Here is a 20,274-nt window from a genome sequence, read left to right on the forward strand (position 1 = left end):
CTACTAGAATATACACACATTAAGCAACTTTTTCTAGTCCCCCCACCTTCCTAGTCTTCTATTGCATTTACCACCACAGTCCTCCCTTTATTCTTTATACTCTTCCATTTCTGTGACATTACTCTACCTTATACCTTGGGTCTCACTGCTCTCTCCACACTTTAAAAATAGGTATAGCACAAGATATATTCCCAGACCCTTTGCTTTTCTGTATTGGGTCTTGTTCCCTTAGCATGTTCTTGACAAATTGTCACTAATATGTGGACAGCTCCAAAATTAGCCTCTTGATTTTTTTTGTCACTTTTGTACAGTTTAAAACTAACTGCCCACTGACTGTATTCTCATTCATTCATTTACTGGACAGAGTACATACAATGAAAGGACTATTTTAGGGCCAGTGGAGAAGTTGAGAAATTGTTTTCTCAATACATCATTCTAGAAAGAAATGTTATATGACATGTCTCAGTACTTGCCGGATATTTTTAAAAGCATCTTCAGTTTTTTACAGGACTAAATTAGATATCTTATTTTTAAAGAGTTAATAACTCATGTTTTTTATGATTTAGAAATTAGGAGAAACAGAATTTTTAATAATAGGTTTTTAGGCTATATTAATTTTCAACTCAAGCTTGCTTTTGTTTGAAAAATATAAGATGCAGATGTAGTGCCTTATATAAAACATGTCTGTAGTCGCATTACTCACTTTCTCTCCTTTCCTTGTTCAGCACCCTGAACCAGTTTCCGTGCCTGCTGCCCAAATCAGCTCTTCTCATCTCTGTGTATATCATCTTTTGGTCACTCAGTCTGAAAGCAGATAAAATATGGCTTTTCCCTTTCCCTCTTCCCTGGCCTCCGGTATCCTGTCAGGCAGTACGTGGATCCTTGCTTCACCCTATTTTTCAAAAGCATCCCTCTTTATTCTCTTGATCCCTCCCCAAGCGAGAACACCTGCATCTGCAACAGTCTTAAGTTTTATCTCAATCCCTGATTCCCTTCCAAGTCTCTGCTGTCCCTGGTCAGCTGAATCTTTGTGAAGTGTTTTACACCATACTTTCATATCATCAGTAGCTCTCCAATGAGTACAACATGAAGTCTAAACCCTTCACATGCAAGACCACAACAACTATCTGATCTCTTCAAGGAAAGTTAAACCACTTTTGAAAGGAAGAGGGGTTGTTTAGAATTGAGAATTTTAGCATAAAGGGAGTTTTGATTCTTAGCATAGTTTGTATGTTTGTTTCATCTCCTATCTATAGGTTTTTTGGGAGATGATCTTTCTCTGAAAACAGAAATAAGAATCAACAATTATGGAAATAGATTTTTTAGAATAAATACATTGACAAAAGGAATAATAAGGGCAGAAAGCAGAGGGATTTGGCTTCCTGCATGAGTGAGCCTGGAGCCTCCCAGACACACTAGGATAGTTTGGGAGTCTGAGGAGGTAATAATTTAAATGAGAGCATTTAGTATCAAGGTCCAACTAGAAGGGAAGCAAGAATTTAGTGCATGTATGTATTAAGGCTTATGATAAAGACTTGTGAGTTAAGAAAATTGAAATTCTTCTAAATATTTGATAGTGCTCCACAAATTGGAATAAAATACATATTTGAAGAAGGAATTGTTATTAAAATCCTTTCTGAATCTGCATAAATTTCTTTTAAGTTTACTCTAAACAGAAAACACAAGTGTCTCGTGAATGTGCTAAAAGGTGAAAATACATAAAAATGAAGATCATCAAAATACAATATCCTTATGTAGTAGAACTGACAACTTAATTCTAGGAGTTAGGAAACACAGTGAAATGCAGTATAGAATCAATGAGTGCTCTGGGGTCAGACTGCCAGGGTTCAAATCCTGGTTATGCTCTTATTCTGAGTTTCTTTGGGCAAGTTACTTAATCTTTTTATGTTTCAGTTTCTTTAACTATAAAAATACATATCTGAGTACTCATTAACAGCAAGTATTGCAAAGTATTACATGTATTTTATAGATGATGAAACGGAGCCATAGGAAGATTGATAGTTGATGAAGGTAACACTGCCACCAAGCCATACAGCCTTAGCAAGTCCAAAATTTTCACTCTATATCCATACTGCCTCCTTGTTTTTGTATTGCTGGAGATATAATAATAGAAACTGGCCCCATCTTTAAGATAGCACTTTAAATAGACAGAAAAACAAAAGTGAATGGACAGTTCTATAAAGGTGCTCTGGAGCATGGTTAAAAGGGTATTTACCCGAGCCTGGAAGGGCTGGGGATGCCTTACTCAGAAGTTGACAGCTAAACCAGGTCTTGAAGTATGGGTAGAAATTAGAAGGAGGTTTGGGTGTGGTGGAGAGTGTCCTCGGCAAAGGAAATAGCAGGCAGAAGAGTGGAAAGGATGTTCTGCGTGCAAAGGTACAGGCTGTGAGGGAGGACACAGAACATTCAGTATTTACGAGAGGTCAGCTAGGCTGGAATGCAGAATTTGGGGTAGGGCAGGGGCCTGATTTTAAGGGTATAAGGTTGAAGCAGTTCTTCTCTACTAGTTATGAAAGTCACAAGTCAAGAAGAGGCAGCACAAATGCTTATACACAATGATGTACACACTGGCCCCAAACCACTAGTATCCCCTTAGATGTACAAGCTGGTAATTATTAATTGTGAGGCATAGGTCCAAATCCTTTTAAATATAATGTATGCCTCCGGCCTGGGGAAGTCATATTTGCCTATAGGTAGTGTATACTTCTAAGGAAAATAACCTCATTAACAATTGAGAGAAATCACCCCTACTTCCTTCTTCCAGGTATTCTTTCTCAAGGAAACTTAATCTATATTAGAATTATGTGTTCAAATTCCTTTGTTTCTAATGGGAAACCATCTTCCCAACATCCTGCTTAAAAAATATGTGTGGTGTATTAATCTATTTTCATGGCAGAAGATAATCTGTAGCATAGGTTACATTCAATGCCCTATGGGTGCACTACAGAGAAGTATGGGTTTAAGCGCCTCCTTAAACTGTATTCCTAACAATAGATTATCTCAAGATAATAGTGGGTTTCAGTAGTGCAAGCTTATTCCTTAAAAACATTTATTAAGAAGTAATTGAAATATAAGCTCGTTGAGCACCTTAGGAAATTTCAGCACAGTACCTTCCTTACTCTGAAAGACAACTTCGTCCATCTCATGCCTCTCCGAATAGTTTCTAGAAAAGTTATTTGTATGGTGCCACTACGATGAGAAACCATATATCTTAACAAGGTTAAATCAGTGATAGTGGAGCTCCTTGTGGTATAGTCTTTAATTCAATTTAACCAATCAAGTATGAGGGAGTACCAGGTACCGTGTTATGCACTAGGAATGCTGTAAGATCTAGCTCTGTTCTTAAAGCTCATTTTATACATACAAAAATATAAAGTTTCCATGATGTAATATGATAAGCACTAATTTAGAAGTATGCATCATATCCATATCAGACTTGAGAATCAAGAGAGATGATCCCTGGACCTGGAGAAAAAGATAAACCAATTTGGTAATATTTTTATTTTTCTCTCAAAGCTGGATGTGGGAAGGTTGAATCATTTTATATAGATCAGAAAAACATCTGATTAGCACTAACTTGTCTAGTGTTCATAATTCAAACGAGTGATAATGTTACTGGAATTGCTAGTTCCCTTATCTTTTAAAACACCTTGGTCTCCCTTGTAAGTGTTCTAAAAATGCAAATTATGTGATATGTACCTGCTTAACTAGAATTATTTCCCTCTGTTATGTAATATATCATAAAATACTTTTAAGGTCAAGTCACTGCCTAAAGGTGATAGTATTTCTAAGAATACTTAATGTGGCTATCACAACTTATATAGAGTAAGATTTTGAGACTCGGAAAGCTACAAAAAATATTTCTTTAAAACTCTGAAGCAATATTTTGTTATCTTTGAAGCAGAAAAGTTTTTTTTTTTAATTTTTTTTTCAACGTTTATTTTATTTTTGGGACAGAGAGAGACAGAGCATGAACAGGAGAGGGGCAGAGAGAGAGGGAGACACAGAATCAGAAACAGGCTCCAGGCTCCGAGCCATCAGCCCAGAGCCTGACGCGGGGCTCGAACTCACAGACCGCGAGATCGTGACCTGGCTGAAGTCGGGCGCTTAACCGACTGCGCCACCCAGGCGCCCCTGAAGCAGAAATGTTTTAATGTGAATCTGTGAGCTATTTGTCAGTTTAATTTGAATTGTTAATCCATTATGGATAAATCACAATTCTTAATCTGAACAGTCTTCACATTGGAATAATGTAAAGGAATGTCATTTGACTAGTCTGTGTTAGAACTCACATTTCCCAGTTTACATGGAGAATTTCAGGTTTAGCATTTTCTTGACTTTTTCATGTGAGGAGAACATCAGCTTCACTGTCAGCCATGTTGTTACTGTCACTTCTTTACCTCATTTTTTCTTTCCTAACTTCATCAACTCCATTAATAATATGACAGTGACACTGATTTTACAGTAAACTAGTGACATTGTTGGCTATGGAAATTATATTTTACGTAAAAAGTTAGTATCTTCCTATTTTTTCACGTGTAGAGGAAAAGAAATGATACTGGTTCCATGTATGTCAAATATGTTAAAACATTCCAAATTAGTTTCAAACAAATTTCCCATTTATGACAGAATTAATTATACAGAAGGTCATAAATAATACCACTTTATATATTTGTATTATATACTTATTACATTTATTATATATATTATAATATTAAGATATTTCAGGGGCACCTGGGTGGCTCAGGTTGGTTAAGCATCTGACTTTGGCTCAGGTCATGATCTCGCAGTTCGTGAGTTCCAGCCCTATGTTAGCTCTGTGCTGACGGCTTGGAGCCTGGAGCTTGCTTCAGATTCTGTGTCTCCCTCTCTCTCTGCCCCTTCCCCGTCTAGCTCTCTTTCTCTCTTTCTCTCAAAAATAAACATTAAAAAAATTAAAAAGAAGATATGTCAAATCTCCTCACATGTTAGAAACATGAAATGATTTTCACCAACTATAATATTAGAAAGGCATCCTGATAGGTTGAAGGTAGATAATACCCATTTTAGCTATGAATATTTGAACATCTCATTTTATTATCATACTGCCTTTCACTTATAGACAGAAATACTTCTAGTCCCCCCCCCCAGACTTATTGAGCTATAACTGGCACTTAACACTGTATAAGTTTACTGCGTACAGCATGTTGATTTGACACATTTATACACTGCAAAATGATAACCACCTATAGCGTTAGTTAACGCCTCTATCACATCACATAATAACTATTTCTTTTTTGTGGTGAAAACATTTAAGATTTACTCAGAAGTTTACAAGTATAATACAGATCATAAGCTGTAATCACCATGGTATAAAATGGATTTCCAGAATTTATCCATCTTTAACTGGAAGTTTGTACCCTTTGACCAATACTTCTAGTTTTTAAAGTGCTTTCCCATGTGTTTGATCTTCAAAAATCTCAATATATAAACATATATTATTTATAATACATAACATATATTAACAAACATATTCTATATATAATGTTATATATTATACATTTAAAATACATAACAACTAGAGAGAGTGGGAAATATGGTTCAAAATCATCTCTTTTTTTAATTATTATTTTTTTGAGAGAGTACATGCATGGGCAAGTGGGGGGTGGTAGAAGGTAGAGGGAGGGAATCAATCTATCTATCTATCTATTTATTTATTTCTATTTTAGAGAGGAGGGAGAGGTGCAGAGGTAGAGAGAGAGAGAGAAAGAATCTCAAGCAGGCTCTATGCTAAGTGAGGAGCCTGATGTGGGGCTTAATCCTATGACCCTGGGATCATGACCTGAGCCAATATCAAGAGTCTGACGCCCAACTGAGCTACCTAGGCTTCCGAAAAATCGTCTTTGTTAAACAGACAAAATGTGAAAAGTTTTTATCATCTATATCCAGTCAGCAAACTATAGCCAAGAGGCCAAATCCTACCCACCACCTGTTTTTGAAAATAAAGTTTTATTAGAAGACAACACTACTCTAGGGGTGCCTGGGTGGCTCAGTCTGTTGAGTGTCCAACTTCGGCTCAGGTCATGATATCACGGTTTGTGAGTTCGAGCCCTGCGTCGGGCTGTGTGCTGACAGCTCGGGGGCCGGAGCCTGCTTCAGATTCTTTGTCTCCTTCTCTCTCTCCCCATCCCCCACTTGTGCTCTGTCTCTCTCTGTCTCTCAAAAATAAATAAATAAATGTATAAAAAAATTAAAAAAAAAGAAGACAGCACTACTCTTTCATTTACATATTGCCTATGGCTGCTTTTGTGATACATGGCAGAATTCAGTAGTGACAGAGACTCGCAAAGCCTAAACCATTTACTTGCTGGGCCCTTAACAAGTCTGACCCTGTTCTATAGCAATTTGTCCTTAAAAATCATATTTAAATAACTACTTTAAAACTGTTTTTCTTACTTCATGATGTCAAATTTAATAGTATGTGGTACATTTTCCATGAGAAATCTGTATAGCATGAGAGATGAAATATAGAATTTCCCAGCCTTTAATGTTAATATTTTATAATATAGGAAGGAACGTATCAAAATATTCATGCTGGCAGTAAAATAATTGGGGAAGTTTTGATTTCCTGATAATTATGTGACTACCATGTATTCAGAGAGTTACAAAAACGTCTCCTCTTAAAGTGAAACTAAGAGAGTTCTAATTTAGTATAGCATGCAATTCCATTCCTGCCAACAATAAGATTAGCTTGTACTTAGCTAGCTCTTAACAGAAGCAAATACTAAATAATTCTTACAGCCTTAAAATGTGCAGTAAGGTTTATTTAACCTTACTTTTGAACATTATTCCCTATTAGGGAGTTTTACACTTGAGTACAAATATTTGGCTCTTTTCTTTAGAAACATCTTCAGACACGATGTGCTATAATTCTATTATTTGTAATATAAAATTATACCAATGATAATAGATTCTCACCAGTTGAATGTACAAATGAATTAAATGTGGATTTTTCTGGAAGGCATGCATAACTTCCAACTATTGCCTGCCCCTTGATTTTCTACTCTTAAGATATTTAACTTTAGTGAAACTGTAAAATCCAGACTCACCTTTATTATTGCTAGAAATTTCAGGGAAATTTAATTTGGAGAATAAAATAACTGATGTGGATAAATGAAACACAAATATATAGTAAAGTTAGAGATTTTTCTTTTAATGTAACTACATTTTAACTATCAGGATGCTAGGCATTTTGTTTTTATTTTGATATATTTGAGCTACTGAAAAATAATGAGATCTTTTCCTCAAAGACCCCAAACTCAACATTTTTCTAAAAAGACATATGCAACGTTCGAGTGTCTTTTTTTTTCAATATATGAAATTTATTGTCAAATTGGTTTCCATACAACACCCAGTGCTCATCCCAAAAGGTGCCCTCCTCAATACCCATCACCCACCCTCCCCACCCTCCCACCCCCCATCAACCCTCAGTTTGTTCTCAGTTTTTAAGAGTCTCTTATGCTTTGGCTCTCTCCCACTCTAACCTCTTTTTTTTTTTCCTTCCCCTCCCCCATGGTCTTCTGTTAAGTTTCTCAGGATCCACATAAGAGTGAAAACATATGGTATCTGTCTTTCTCTGTATGGCTTATTTCACTTAGCATCACACTCTCCAGTTCCATCCACGTTGCTACAAACGGCCATATTTCATTCTTTCTCATTGCCACGTAGTATTCCATTGTGTATATAAACCACAATTTCTTTATCCATTCATCAGTTGATGGACATTTAGGCTCTTTCCATAATTTGGCTATTGTTGAGAGTGCTGCTATAAACATTGGGGTACAAGTGCCCCTATGCATCAGTACTCCTGTATCCCTTGGGTAAATTCCTAGCAGTGCTATTGCTGGGTCATAGGGTAGGTCTATTTTTAATTTTCTGAGGAACCTCCACACTGTTTTCCAGAGTGGCTGCACCAATTTGCATTCCCACCAACAGTGCAAGAGGGTTCCCGTTTCTCCACATCCTCTCCGGCATCTATAGTCTCCTGATTTGTTCATTTTGGCCACTCTGACTAGTGTGAGGTCATATCTGAGTGTGGTTTTGATTTGTATTTCCCTGATGAGGAGCGACATTGAGCATCTTTTCATGTGCCTGTTGGCCATCTGGATGTCTTCTTTAGAGAAGTGTCTATTCATGTTTTCTGCCCATTTCTTCACTGGGTTATTTGTTTTTCAGGTGTGGAGTTTGGTGAGCTCTTTATAGATTTTGGATACTAGCCCTTTGTCTGATATGTCATTTGCAAATATCTTTTCCCATTCCGTTGGTTGCCTTTTAGTTTTGTTGGTTGTTTCCTTTGCTGTGCAGAAGCTTTTTATCTTCATAAGGTCCCAGTAATTCATTTTTGCTTTTAATTTCCTTGCCTTTGGGGATGTGTCGAGTAAGAGATTGCTATGGCTGAGGTCATAGAGGTCTTTTGCTGCTTTCTCCTCTAGGGTTTTGATGGTTTCCTGTCTCACATTCAGGTCCTTTATCCATTTTGAGTTTATTTTTGTGAATGGTGTGAGAAAGTGGTCTAGTTTCAACCTTCTGCATGTTGCTGTCCAGTTCTCCCAGCACCATTTGTTAAAGAGACTGTCTTTTTTCCATTGGATGTTCTTTCCTGCTTTGTCAAAGATGAGTTGGCCATACGTTTGTGGGTCTAGTTCTGGGGTTTCTATTCTATTCCATTGGTCTATGTGTCTGGGGTTTCTATTCTATTCCATTGGTCTGTTTTTGTGCCAATACCATGCTGTCTTGATGATTACAGCTTTGTAGTAGAGGCTAAAGTCTGGGATTGTGATGCCTCCTGCTTTGGTCTTCTTCTTCAAAATTACTTTGGCTATTCGGGGCCTTTTGTGGTTCCATATGAATTTTAGGATTGCTTGTTCTAGTTTCGAGAAGAATGCTGGTGCAATTTTGATTGGGATTGCATTGAGTGTGTAGATAGCTTTGGGTAGTATTGACATTTTGACAATATTTATTCTTCCAATCCATGAGCAGGGAATGTCTTTCCATTTCTTTATATCTTCTTCAATTACCTTCATAAGCTTTCTATAGTTTTCAGCATACAGATCTTTTACATCTTTGGTTAGATTTATTCTTAGGTATTTTATGCTTCTTGGTGCAATTGTGAATGGGATCAGTTTCTTTATTTGTCTTTCTGTTGCTTCATTGTTAGTGTATAAGAATGCAACTGATTTCTGTACATTGATTTTGTATCCTGCAACTTTGCTGAACTCATGTAGAGCAGATCAACAAAACCAAGAGTTGGTTTTTTGAAAAAATAAACAAAATTGACAAACCTCTAGCCAGGCTTCTCAAAAAGAAAAGGGAGATGACCCAAATAGATACAATCATGAATGAAAATGGAATTATTACAACCAATCCCTCAGAGATACAAACAATTATCAGGGAATACTATGAAAAATTATATGCCAACAAATTGGACAACCTGGAAGAAATGGACAAATTCCTAAACACCCACACGCTTCCAAAACTCCATCCGGAGGAAATAGAAAGCTTGAACAGACCCATAACCAGGGAAGAAATTGAATCGGTTATCAAAAATCTCCCAACAAATAAGAGTCCAGGACCAGATGGCTTCACAGGGGAGTTCTACCAGACGTTTAAAGCAGAGATAATACCTATCCTTCTCAAGCTATTCCAAGAAATAGAAAGGGAAGGAAAACTTCCAGACTCATTCTATGAAGCCAGTATTACTTTGATTCCTAAACCAGACAGAGACCCAGTAAAAAAAAAGAACTACAGGCCAATATCCCTGATGAATATGGGTGCAAAAATTCTCAATAAGATACTAGCAAATCGAATTCAACAGCATATAAAAAGAATTATTCACCATGATAAGTGGGATTCATTCCTGGGATGCAGGGCTGGTTCAACATTCGCAAATCAATCAACGTGATACATCACATTAATAAAAGAAAAGAACCATATGATCCTGTCAATCGATACAGAAAAGGCCTTTGACAAAATTCAGCACCCTTTCTTAATAAAAACCCTTGAGAAAGCCGGGATAGAAGGAACATACTTAAAGATCATAAAAGCCATTTATGAAAAGCCCACAGCTAACATCATCCTCAATGGGGAAAAACTGAGAGCTTTTTCTCTGAGATCACGAACACGACAGGGATGCCCATTCTCACCGCTGTTGTTTAACATAGTGTTGGAAGTGCTAGCATCAGCAATCAGACAACAAAAGGAAATCAAAGGCATCAAAATTGGCAAAGATGAAGTCAAGCTTTCACTTTTTGCAGATGACATGATACTATACATGGAAAATCTGATAGACTCCATCGAGTGTCTTTTGATGGCTATGCTATACTTCTTGTTGGCCTTATCAACAGCAAGTGCTTATGGGTAGCATCCAGCCCAAAAACATATTCCTGTATCTTCTGAGCATTACTTTTATTTATTTTTTGCATTACCTAGGTTTACTCATTTTTCCTTGTATCTTACAGCTTTGTTAAACCAAGTAAAAATATTGATGATCTCCTAAATCAAGGCATGAATACAGTATGAAAGAAAATCTTACTTGACATTCTCCATTAGTTTGGTGCTAGATATTTTTCCTCAAAGACTAGTCAATAGGGACAAGGTTGAAGAGAGCCAAGATAAAAAAAATTCTAGTCTGTTTGTACAATTTCTTCTCCTGCTTTCACCTCAGTGATTTCAGCTGCTTTGTAATGATTTCCCTTTAAGACGAAACACAATATCATAACAGACATAAAAGGTCAATTGTTAAGTATTCTATAAATGTTAGATTCTTTTTTTTTTCTTATCTTACTTCTTTATCCTTCCCTTCTACTACAGGTTTCCTCAAATCTCAAAGTCACTATTCTCACCATTGCCAGACTTTTTAAGCCCCCAATAATCGTGCTTTTAAAGCTGATTGATATTGGTTCCATAGGGCGAGGGAAAGAAAATGTGACTAGGAATCTCTCACAGCTTCTCCAGGCAAAAAAGTTCTCCTTTGATTCATTTCAGACCTCATTTGGTTTTTGCCATTTTTTAAAGTGGTACATTAAAGCACTTGCCTGTACCACTAAAATGATAATGAACTTAAACTGCAGTTCCACATTATAGCCCTCATTAATGTGCACGTTCCTGGGTATCAGAAACAAAATCTTAGCACTCAATTCCTATCTGAGTCAAGTAAATCTTGTACAAAAGCACAATACAACTATTTATTTAATGAGTAAAAATGTGTGTGGACTAAATGACTCTTAAGTTAAATGTATTTAAATTTTTATGTAACCTTTTAGTAATGAGGGTACTATGGTAAAAACAAATTTTACCTAAATATCCTACTAAATATCCTACCTAAATATCCTATCTAAATATCCTACTTTGATTTACAAAGTTTAATTCACCAGAAGTAACTTTATTTAACAATAAATATTTCTAAAATTTTATGTATATACACATACATACATACATATATACACATAGGTTAACTGGGTTTTTTATTGAAATTTTCACATTATAAACATATTTTGGAAAATAAAACATTTTGGTAGAAGACTAGTGGCATCAAAAATTGCTTTGATTGGGGCGACTGGGTGGCTCAGTCGGTTAAGCGTCCAACTTTGGCTCAGGTCATGATCTCACCATTAGTGACTTTGAGCCCTGCATTGGGCTCTGTGCTGACAGCTCAGAGCCTGGAGCCTGCTTCGATTCTGTGTCTCCCTCTCTCTCTGCTCCTCCCCTGCTCACACTATCTCTCTCTCTTATAAATAAATAAATATTAAAAAAAATTTTTTTTAATTGTTTTGATTAAGCCAAACTAACAGGTAAGGGATTTTTATATTGATAGCTGAGTCAAGTTTATCTGATGGGGAAACCAGAAATTCTAAAAAAAATTATAGACAGCAGTTACATTTAAGTACTCTGCAGTTAAAAGCAGCAACAGTTTATTTAACAGGTTGCTGAGAACCAAGTAGTACTTACTGTTTTGGTATTTTGCCTGACTTTTTCCATTTACAAATGAATCAGTGTCCAATAGAAATAGCTTTAAAATATAGTTAAAATGAAAAGTCCCAAGTTCACTAATATATTTTATTAACTAGAATGATAGTTCTCTTTAATGGTATTTGTCTGATACTGGGTTTATGTATTTCTTCACACATTCTGTAAATGAACACCAACCAAAACAAATACTTTAATGATATTTATACCAGTTTCTATGTAAGAACATTATATTACACTGTTTGTTTTCTTGAAGGAATACAAAAGATTAGAAGCTGTGAATGTTGAATACAAACTTTGGTTTCTTTTTTTGAAATGCCACCTCAAACTAGAGTTTTCAAAACTGAAATTTACTGATAATAAAAGGCACTCATAAACCAGAATCTAGATAAACCAAAGAAAAAAATTGTTTAAATCTATAATCAACCCTCAATACTAATTTTTATCAAACACCAAGCAATGTTTTTCCTAAGAAAGTGTCTAAAAATAATGACCCAATACAACAACAGAACACCAAAATAGGCATGATTTTTTTCATTGGTTTTAAATGCTGCTTACATTTTGAAGCTTTATAATTTCTATGAATGCTCTTTGAAGATCAAGTTCATTGTTTTTATGCTTGAGGAAAGAGACTTGCTCCAGCCTGAACAAAGAGAAGACAGCAGAGCCAAGGCCTGGGTTTCTGAAGTTTCTACATCGGGCCTCCAGAATTCCTCCAAGGAGCCACAGGAGCCACCGTAGGGGCAGGAGGTGGGGGCGCAACTGTGGAAGGGCTAGGTGGTCTGGACACCTTATGTTCCCCTCACACACTGCACTGTCTTTAACAAGAGGTGCTCAGCTTGCATCTTGTTGACATATTTGAAATTCTGGGTAAGAATAAGTTTGAAAAGAAAAAAAACCAATTCTGTTCCTCAAAAATAAATTTGAAAACCACTGCATTACCCCGTGCACCCTGGTAAGAAAAAAGGGGGAATATCATGGGGACTCAAATTTGAAATGATGTCACTGTTAATACCTACCATGAGAAACACCTAGAAACTGTATTTCAAAATAAGGCAAAAGAGGTCATGAATGTAGATTTTGTACAAGCAAAACCTTTATTATTTATTTTTTCTTTAATTTTTTTAATGTTTATTTTTGAAAGAGAGAGAGAGAGGGTGTGAGTGGGGGGAAGGGCAGAGAGTGAGGGAGACACAGATTCTGAAGCAGGCTCCAGGCTCTGACCTGTCAGCACAGAGCCTGACGCGGGGGCTCAAACTCACAAACCACTACTAGATCATGACCTGAGGCGAAGTCAGATGCTTAACCAACTGAGCCAGCCAGGTGCCCTAGTTTTTCCTTTTTTCTTGTACTTTAACTACTGACCTAGTGTTTCTAGAAATTTGAATCACACAGAAATGAACAGTGAATAAACAAAGTTTAGTAGAGGAACTTCCAATGTTTCAGAATACAAGGACAGGTGGAGCATACAGAAAAGCACAAGAATAAACTAACAGAAATCAGAACAATGGAATGCTAAATGGACATGTTGACAGTAAGAGAACCGACTAAATGGGCAAAACAGTCAGGAAAAGCTTTCTGGAAAAGAGGTGCTCAAGTAAGAGTAGAGGTAAAGGAAATTACATTCCTGGTGGAGTGAACAGGGCTGAAGGAGGGGGGCGGGTGGAAGCATACTTACTGAAGAGAAAGATCCAAATGGAGAGGAGTGTTTGTGTCAGTGATATATAAGCTTGAATTGGTAAAATGGGGTTATACTGAAGAAGCCCTTTCAAGGCAATAGAGGAAGACATTTAATTTAAGGTATACATAAGGAGCAATATGGTACTACCTTTGATACTCAACAAAAGAAGTATTTTAGTGCTAGCAACCTGGTAGTGTGTTCTGAATTATCAAGGCACTTTTCTTTTATTGTATTAAATTACTGGTGGTGGAAAAAATTTAGGTGATGCTTCAAAAGATGCTAGATCATTTTCATGGATTTAAAATCACATATGCAATAATGGATCACATGGATGGATATTTTATACTCCTTCACACTTGTGCTGGCAAAAAAAAAAAAAAAAAAGCTTAGGAGGCATATGCCGTTACCTAATCTATCTCTTTCACATCAGATTTACATATTACATATCATTTTTAATTTTTATCATTCCCTTTTAAAGCATTTGGAAAATGAGAAATTTTGTTTAAAAGTAAGTGCTTCAGGTTTGAGAAATATTTGAAATAAAATAGTCTCTCCTAGGGTGGTGTAGAAATATTTGGATACATTAGAAAAATAATGGATATTATTAGACAATTAAAATTGAGGAAAGAACTTTCCCTAGAAAATTTTGGATTAAATGACCCTGGAGAAGTGTTCTTTTCCATTTATAGTTTTTATTTATGCTTCTTCACTGTGCAGCACATGGAGAAAAAATTTTACCTAGTATAAAAAAATAAGTAATATGAAAAGGTAATAAATGGACTGGGAATATCCTTCCAAGGTCAAATCAATGAATGGTCTTTAGAAAGAGTGTATCATATGATTCTTAATTTTTAGAGGAAAACATAAACCATTATTTTTTAAAAGTAATAAATCCTGTATATACATAAAATAGGTCTCAAATGAAAATTATCTCACAAATAAGATTTTTAAACTCCTAAATATAATTTTCCAATCTGCAATGTTTTCAGAACATCCAACTCAAAATGTTACATGTTTCCCCCCCTCCTGTCTTTTTCTTTTCCCAAGTTCATTGTTGAGGTCTGTGGCTATACGTGCATGTACATGCCATGGTTCTCCTTTCTAAAATCTGGTACAGAGAATATTTTTTTAAGCAGCAAATTTTTTCCATCTTGGGAGTTACCTAGTTTTGCTGAATAAATACTGTGATATGCTTGCTTAGGGGTGTGCATAGAATTCTGTCACGAAGTGTGCTTGAGTGAGAATAGTGGTAGTTGGGCAGTATTTTTCAATGAATGGCTTTTATAACTGTAGTGTTTTTCTTAGAATGCAAGCTTGGAAAAAGAGCTGAATTGCATTTAAATAAGACTGTTATGAAAGGAAGGAGAGAAGAGTGGCAATAAGGATAGTTTTAGATCAGAACATAATTTTGAAGAGTACTGATATACCAGATAATCTCAATTATAAATTTGCTAAACTCACTCCATTTCCCAGCTCTGAAAACTGACTTCACCTGCTTTGGTTTTGTGCAGCTGGATCTGCCTTGACCAGGGGTATGGGGGAAAAATCAGAGGCTTCTTGATCAAATAACCTCTGGATCACTCACAAGCATAAGTGTGCATACACTTATATACATGTGCACACACTTGCAGACCTGTGCACACATGCACACAAGTGTATATCATCATACAAAAAGGTTCCTGTCAGCTTAAGCCATTTCTCCATTGACTAGGGGAGACCAGTTCATGTAAAGATTACTTGAATCACTGTGGTTATACTTATAGTAAAAAAATAGAATTTTAACAGCATTCACAAACTGACTTGGCCATCTGATAAGCCACTGGAAACAGATGGAAAATGCCAACTTTTGGTGCAAACCACACAGTTTGTGACTATAATCATTTTGAAAATTTCCATTATTTATCTTCCTTTCTTTTGCCCAAATTTACTTTGTACTTTGAGGATATTAAGAATAAAAGCTATGTATCTATACGGATAAAGGACTTCATTCTAACTTCTATTTGTAACTCAAGAAACATCACATCAAAGTTGTATTACTGTTTTTCATGGTGGTGTTATTATGAATCTAATTCTGCTAATTCTTAAAACAAATAACTACTGTCAAAAGAAGTCCTTTGTTACATAATTAATTTTAACACTGGATAATTTCTGTCGTATAGCTTTATTGTTATGTGCTTTATCAAGCAAGAAAATATCTGCCTATCTTTATTTCATGTCTACATTTGTTCTATAATAACTAATATTTCCTAAACTAGAATATATCTTAGAGATCATCCAATCCAGCTAAACTGTGCAGAGAAAGACATCACATGTTACATATTTCATGAAAGTAATTTTTATGGAGTACTACATAAAGATGTAAAACTATGAATTCTGAAAACATAGATGTATTTCATACTAAGGGATTTTCACAAAGAAACCTTTTGAAAATACCAATTAGAATTTGTAAGTTGATACTTAGGGATGAACAATATGTGCATTGACTTGCTCAAAGACAAGGCTGACAAAACTGCATTAGTTAGGATGCCTTTGGCTGTAAATAACAGAAAATGCAATAAGAACTGGCTTAATATTAAGGAAGATTTACTTGATACTAAAATGTTTTGAGTTGAGGTGGTCCCAGAGGTGGCTAACTCAACAGCTCAATTACTTCATCAATGACTTAGGATATATTTAACTTTGCATTTGTCATCCTGAGAATCTAGGGTTGTCATTAAATACAGGACATCAAGTTAAATTTGAATTTTAGTTAAATTATACATGTCTCTTGTGATGTTACTCATTATTTGAAATTTCAAATTTAACTAGGTCCCTGCATTACTGTTTCCTAAATCTGGGATGCTTATCAGCATCTTGGTTTTTCTTTCTAAGCTAGCTCCACTTATGGTCACAAGATGGCTGCCTTATCTCTTAGCATCATATGTAGATGCCAACATCCAGTGGCATAATAAGGTTTCTGTTGGTAAGGAAGAAGGTGGAGGAGTGGTGTTTTGGTAGGCAACTAACACTATAGGACTCCAAGGCAAATCTGAATTTTTGTTGATCAAAACATAGTTTCCTCTAATATTAAGTAATTATATCCTACTATGTAATTCAGCCTGCCTTCTGATTCAGGGATAGGAATTTTTTTTTTTCTATAAAAAAATGTTCTTTCTTTTTTAGTTTCTTTGTTGGAACCAGGAAAGCCCCAATCACCACATGTAAAATAACAAATAATATTTATTGAGTATCCTGAACCAAGGGAAAAATATGGCTCATTTGCACATTTCCCCTTCCCACTTTATTCCTAGGGCGCATATAGGAGCTTCTCCATGTTCACGGTTGCCGGTTCTTTCTTCCTCCTTTATGCTGGTTGTTCACATTATGCACGGCCAAATTACATCTCAATTTCCTATGTTCTCCTCCTCTTTCAACTCTCCCACCTTTGAAAACTTAAAATATCCATGAGGCCATATTTGTACTTAAGTGATAATGGTTTTATGTGGGCTAGATAAACCAAGCTGTGTTAATATTTACTTTACTAATGTGTTGGACCTCTGAGGTAATTTAAGTCCTTAATCATTTCAACAGTTCAACCTCTTTAAAAAGCTCTTCAGGAATGCAGCCAGTTTAGGCATCTTAGTGACATGGCACTTTTGGCTTCCCAACACACTTCCAGAGGCAGGTGGCTACAAGAAAGTTCGGCCTATATGACTCTGCCGCTTGGAGTATGTTCATTATGGCTGTTTGGTCTCACTTATGCCATCTTTCATTCCCACATCACACTCACATTGCAATCCACTGGTTTCTGCAGCCGTTTTCTCCACCCCATTTCCTGTCTCATCTTGAATGATTCATAAGTGACTTCAATATTTATAGATGTGCCCCACCCAACACCCTAGACTCATCATTTCTTGACCTCTCCTGCTGCACAGGCCTTTAACCTCTTTGGACTTCAGTGATCTACTACCAGTGCCATTCCCCAGTGCTACCTACTCATTCCCAGCAACTCTTTACCCCCCTTAATTACACTTCACAATCTTACTGTCTTTGAGTTCCTGCTCTTTTCAGTGATCCCTTTTCCTTGTTTCTATCTAATTATTTGACTTCAAAGGAACCTCAACCTTAAGAATATAGCAAAGATTCAAGTCTCTGAACCCCTATACAACCTTGTTTCTTTCCCTCATGCCCTATGTCTCCCAACTAACCCTGCTTGCTGTGGCTCATCTCATCAACTAATCCCTCAACTTCCATCACACACAACCTCTGAGCTCCTATTCTTGATGTGTCTAAAATTTTGTTTTTTGAAATTTAAGACCTATGTACCTAAACCTGATAAGTAAAGTCATGCCATTGCCATCAATCAGCATTGTAAAGTGGTTAAGAGCATGGACCCTGGAGCCAGAACATGTAAACTCAGTTCTAGGCTCCTCTACTTACTAGCTAGGTACCCTTAGAAAAATAGCATAACCACTTTGTGCCTCATTTTCTTCATCTGGAAAAAGGGAATAATAATCAAGCATATCTCATAGACATATGATGATGAATAAATGAGCTGATATTTGTAAGGTGTTAGAGGAATATATAATGGTTAAATAAATATTTTATTTCTCCCCTATACTCTTGTTTCCATTTTTAATAACAGTTATCCCAAACCTTTGCTCTTGTAAATTTTCCAAACAGCTCATGATCCATTACTTCAGCAGACGATCTGGCTAATTCTCCGAGTACAAAAAGGACATTAGGCGTTAACTCCTTTAAATAATCTTCCCCTGAAAATTTAACTACATTGGTACGTTGTATTTCTTTCCGATCTAAAAGAAAGAAATGACCTTCTAAAATAAATTTTCCTCCCTTTCTCAATCACATCCCTTCAAATACCTAGCCTTTTCTGTGTATGTCTAATCTTTGTCTGTCTACTTGTTATTGTTTTTAACCAGTAAACATGTTTTATTCCTCAAAAGAATAACCAGAAATCCTTCTTCAACTCTATTTCCTTTTATCTATTTCCTATCTTCATCCTTTTCTTCATCAGATGTCTACATTTACTGTTTCTATCTTTACATCTCTCAAGACTATTCTTGAGAAACGATAATAATTGTAAGAAGGTCTAATAATAAAATTAAGTGGAAATAAACTCAGAAGAGTCAAAATTTTAGAACTTGGCTTTCCCCAACTAAGTCCAGACATGGGTAATCATGATTTGGAATGACCATATATTTATATAATGGCTTTCTTGCTCTTTTGTTCTATCTTTACCAACCAATTAATTGTTTTAGTTTGACTACCCCTGCTATTTCCTGTTTCCATCTTCTAAAAGGAATCAGCCCCACAGAGTCGCACTACAATCAGGGTTTCACTCTCCGCCATTCCACCACAATTATTGTCAAGGGCAGCAATAACATCTGTACTGCAAAATCCAGGGATCGATTTTCAGTTTTCATCTTAATCAACTTCTCAGAAAGTTGGTAGACTTAATCATTTCCTCTTCTTTAAAACCTTTTTGTTTCAGTGGCCTTCAAGATACCACTTCTCTTAGTTCTCTTTCTACTTTGCTAGTTGTGCTAGATGATCTTTCTTAGCCTCCTTTGCTGGATTCTTCTCCTTTATTTGCCTTGAAAATGTGAAGTACCCCAAGCACTATCCTTGGACATCTCTTCTAACAATTCTTCACCAATTCCCCCTTGGTGGCCCCAACTAGTTTTTTAGCTTTGGATACTATTTATATGCTGACGACTTTTAAATTTATATTCCAGTCCAGATTTTTCCCTTTAAGTCTATATTCATATATATAAATGCCTACTCAACATACTCTCTTGGAAGTCTAACAGGCTTTTCAAACAATATATTCAACAAACTTTCATTTCTCCCTAAGCTCCTCCACTCTTAGACTTCTCCATCTCAGTCAGGGAGAGTGTGTAAATTTAATAGAGGGGAATTCTCAAGAACACAACAATAAAGCTGGTAAAAGAATAAAAGCCAGTAAAGGAGATTGAGAAGTAGGAGAATAGGAAAATATAAGATCAAGAAATAAATGAGAGGAATACTCAATCCTGCAAAAACTATAAGGATAACTATAAAATGAGAGCTGAAAGGATCCAGCAGATTTGGCATTTTTGAAGTCACTGATGACTACTGCTTTGGTAGGTTTGAAATAGTTTACTCGGGAAATAGAAAGAAGGCTGTCTAGTATTAAGGATTCAATACACACACAACACACCCTACAATATTTTAACCAAACTTTCATCCAGAGTTCCAGTTCTGTGCTGTATTTCTGAATGCTTGGGGTTACATTTCCATCAGTATGATTTGGAAGTACCTCATATCTAACATGTCCTATAATGAACTCATTTCCTTTCCTCTTTTTCTCTCACTTCTGAACAAATTAGTACCAAATACCCGATTCTCCTAAGTTCTTTATTAGGTTGAATGACACCAATACCTATCCATGCACCTGCAGTGGAAAACAAACCTTGAAGATCATTCTGTTTCTTCCTTCCCACCCATTTCATAGTTTGTCAAATCTGATTGCATCCCCTATTTCCCTCAGTCTAACTTGAATTTTTATTAACCTCCCTGTCCCCAGGCCC

The 20,274-nt window shown here is 36.1% G+C and overlaps 1 protein-coding gene across 7 annotated transcripts in view; it reads right to left on the reverse strand.

Moving 5' to 3' along the window:
- Positions 1-20,274, reverse strand: part of LOC113595080 (uncharacterized) — a 160,538-nt gene that overhangs the window by 131,666 nt on the left and 8,598 nt on the right. For all 7 annotated transcript variants that reach the window (XR_008295465.1, XR_008295466.1, XM_053215405.1 and 4 more), the window contains exon 4: positions 704-804. Coding sequence is in view for 5 of the 7 variants with exons in the window: in XM_053215405.1 (XP_053071380.1) it covers positions 704-804 (101 nt within the window). In the remaining 2 variants the exon portion in view is untranslated. The remainder of the gene's footprint in view (positions 1-703; positions 805-20,274) is intronic.

This window comes from Acinonyx jubatus, chromosome C1 (genome assembly GCF_027475565.1).
Source record: "Acinonyx jubatus isolate Ajub_Pintada_27869175 chromosome C1, VMU_Ajub_asm_v1.0, whole genome shotgun sequence".
NCBI lineage: Eukaryota > Metazoa > Chordata > Mammalia > Carnivora > Felidae > Acinonyx > Acinonyx jubatus.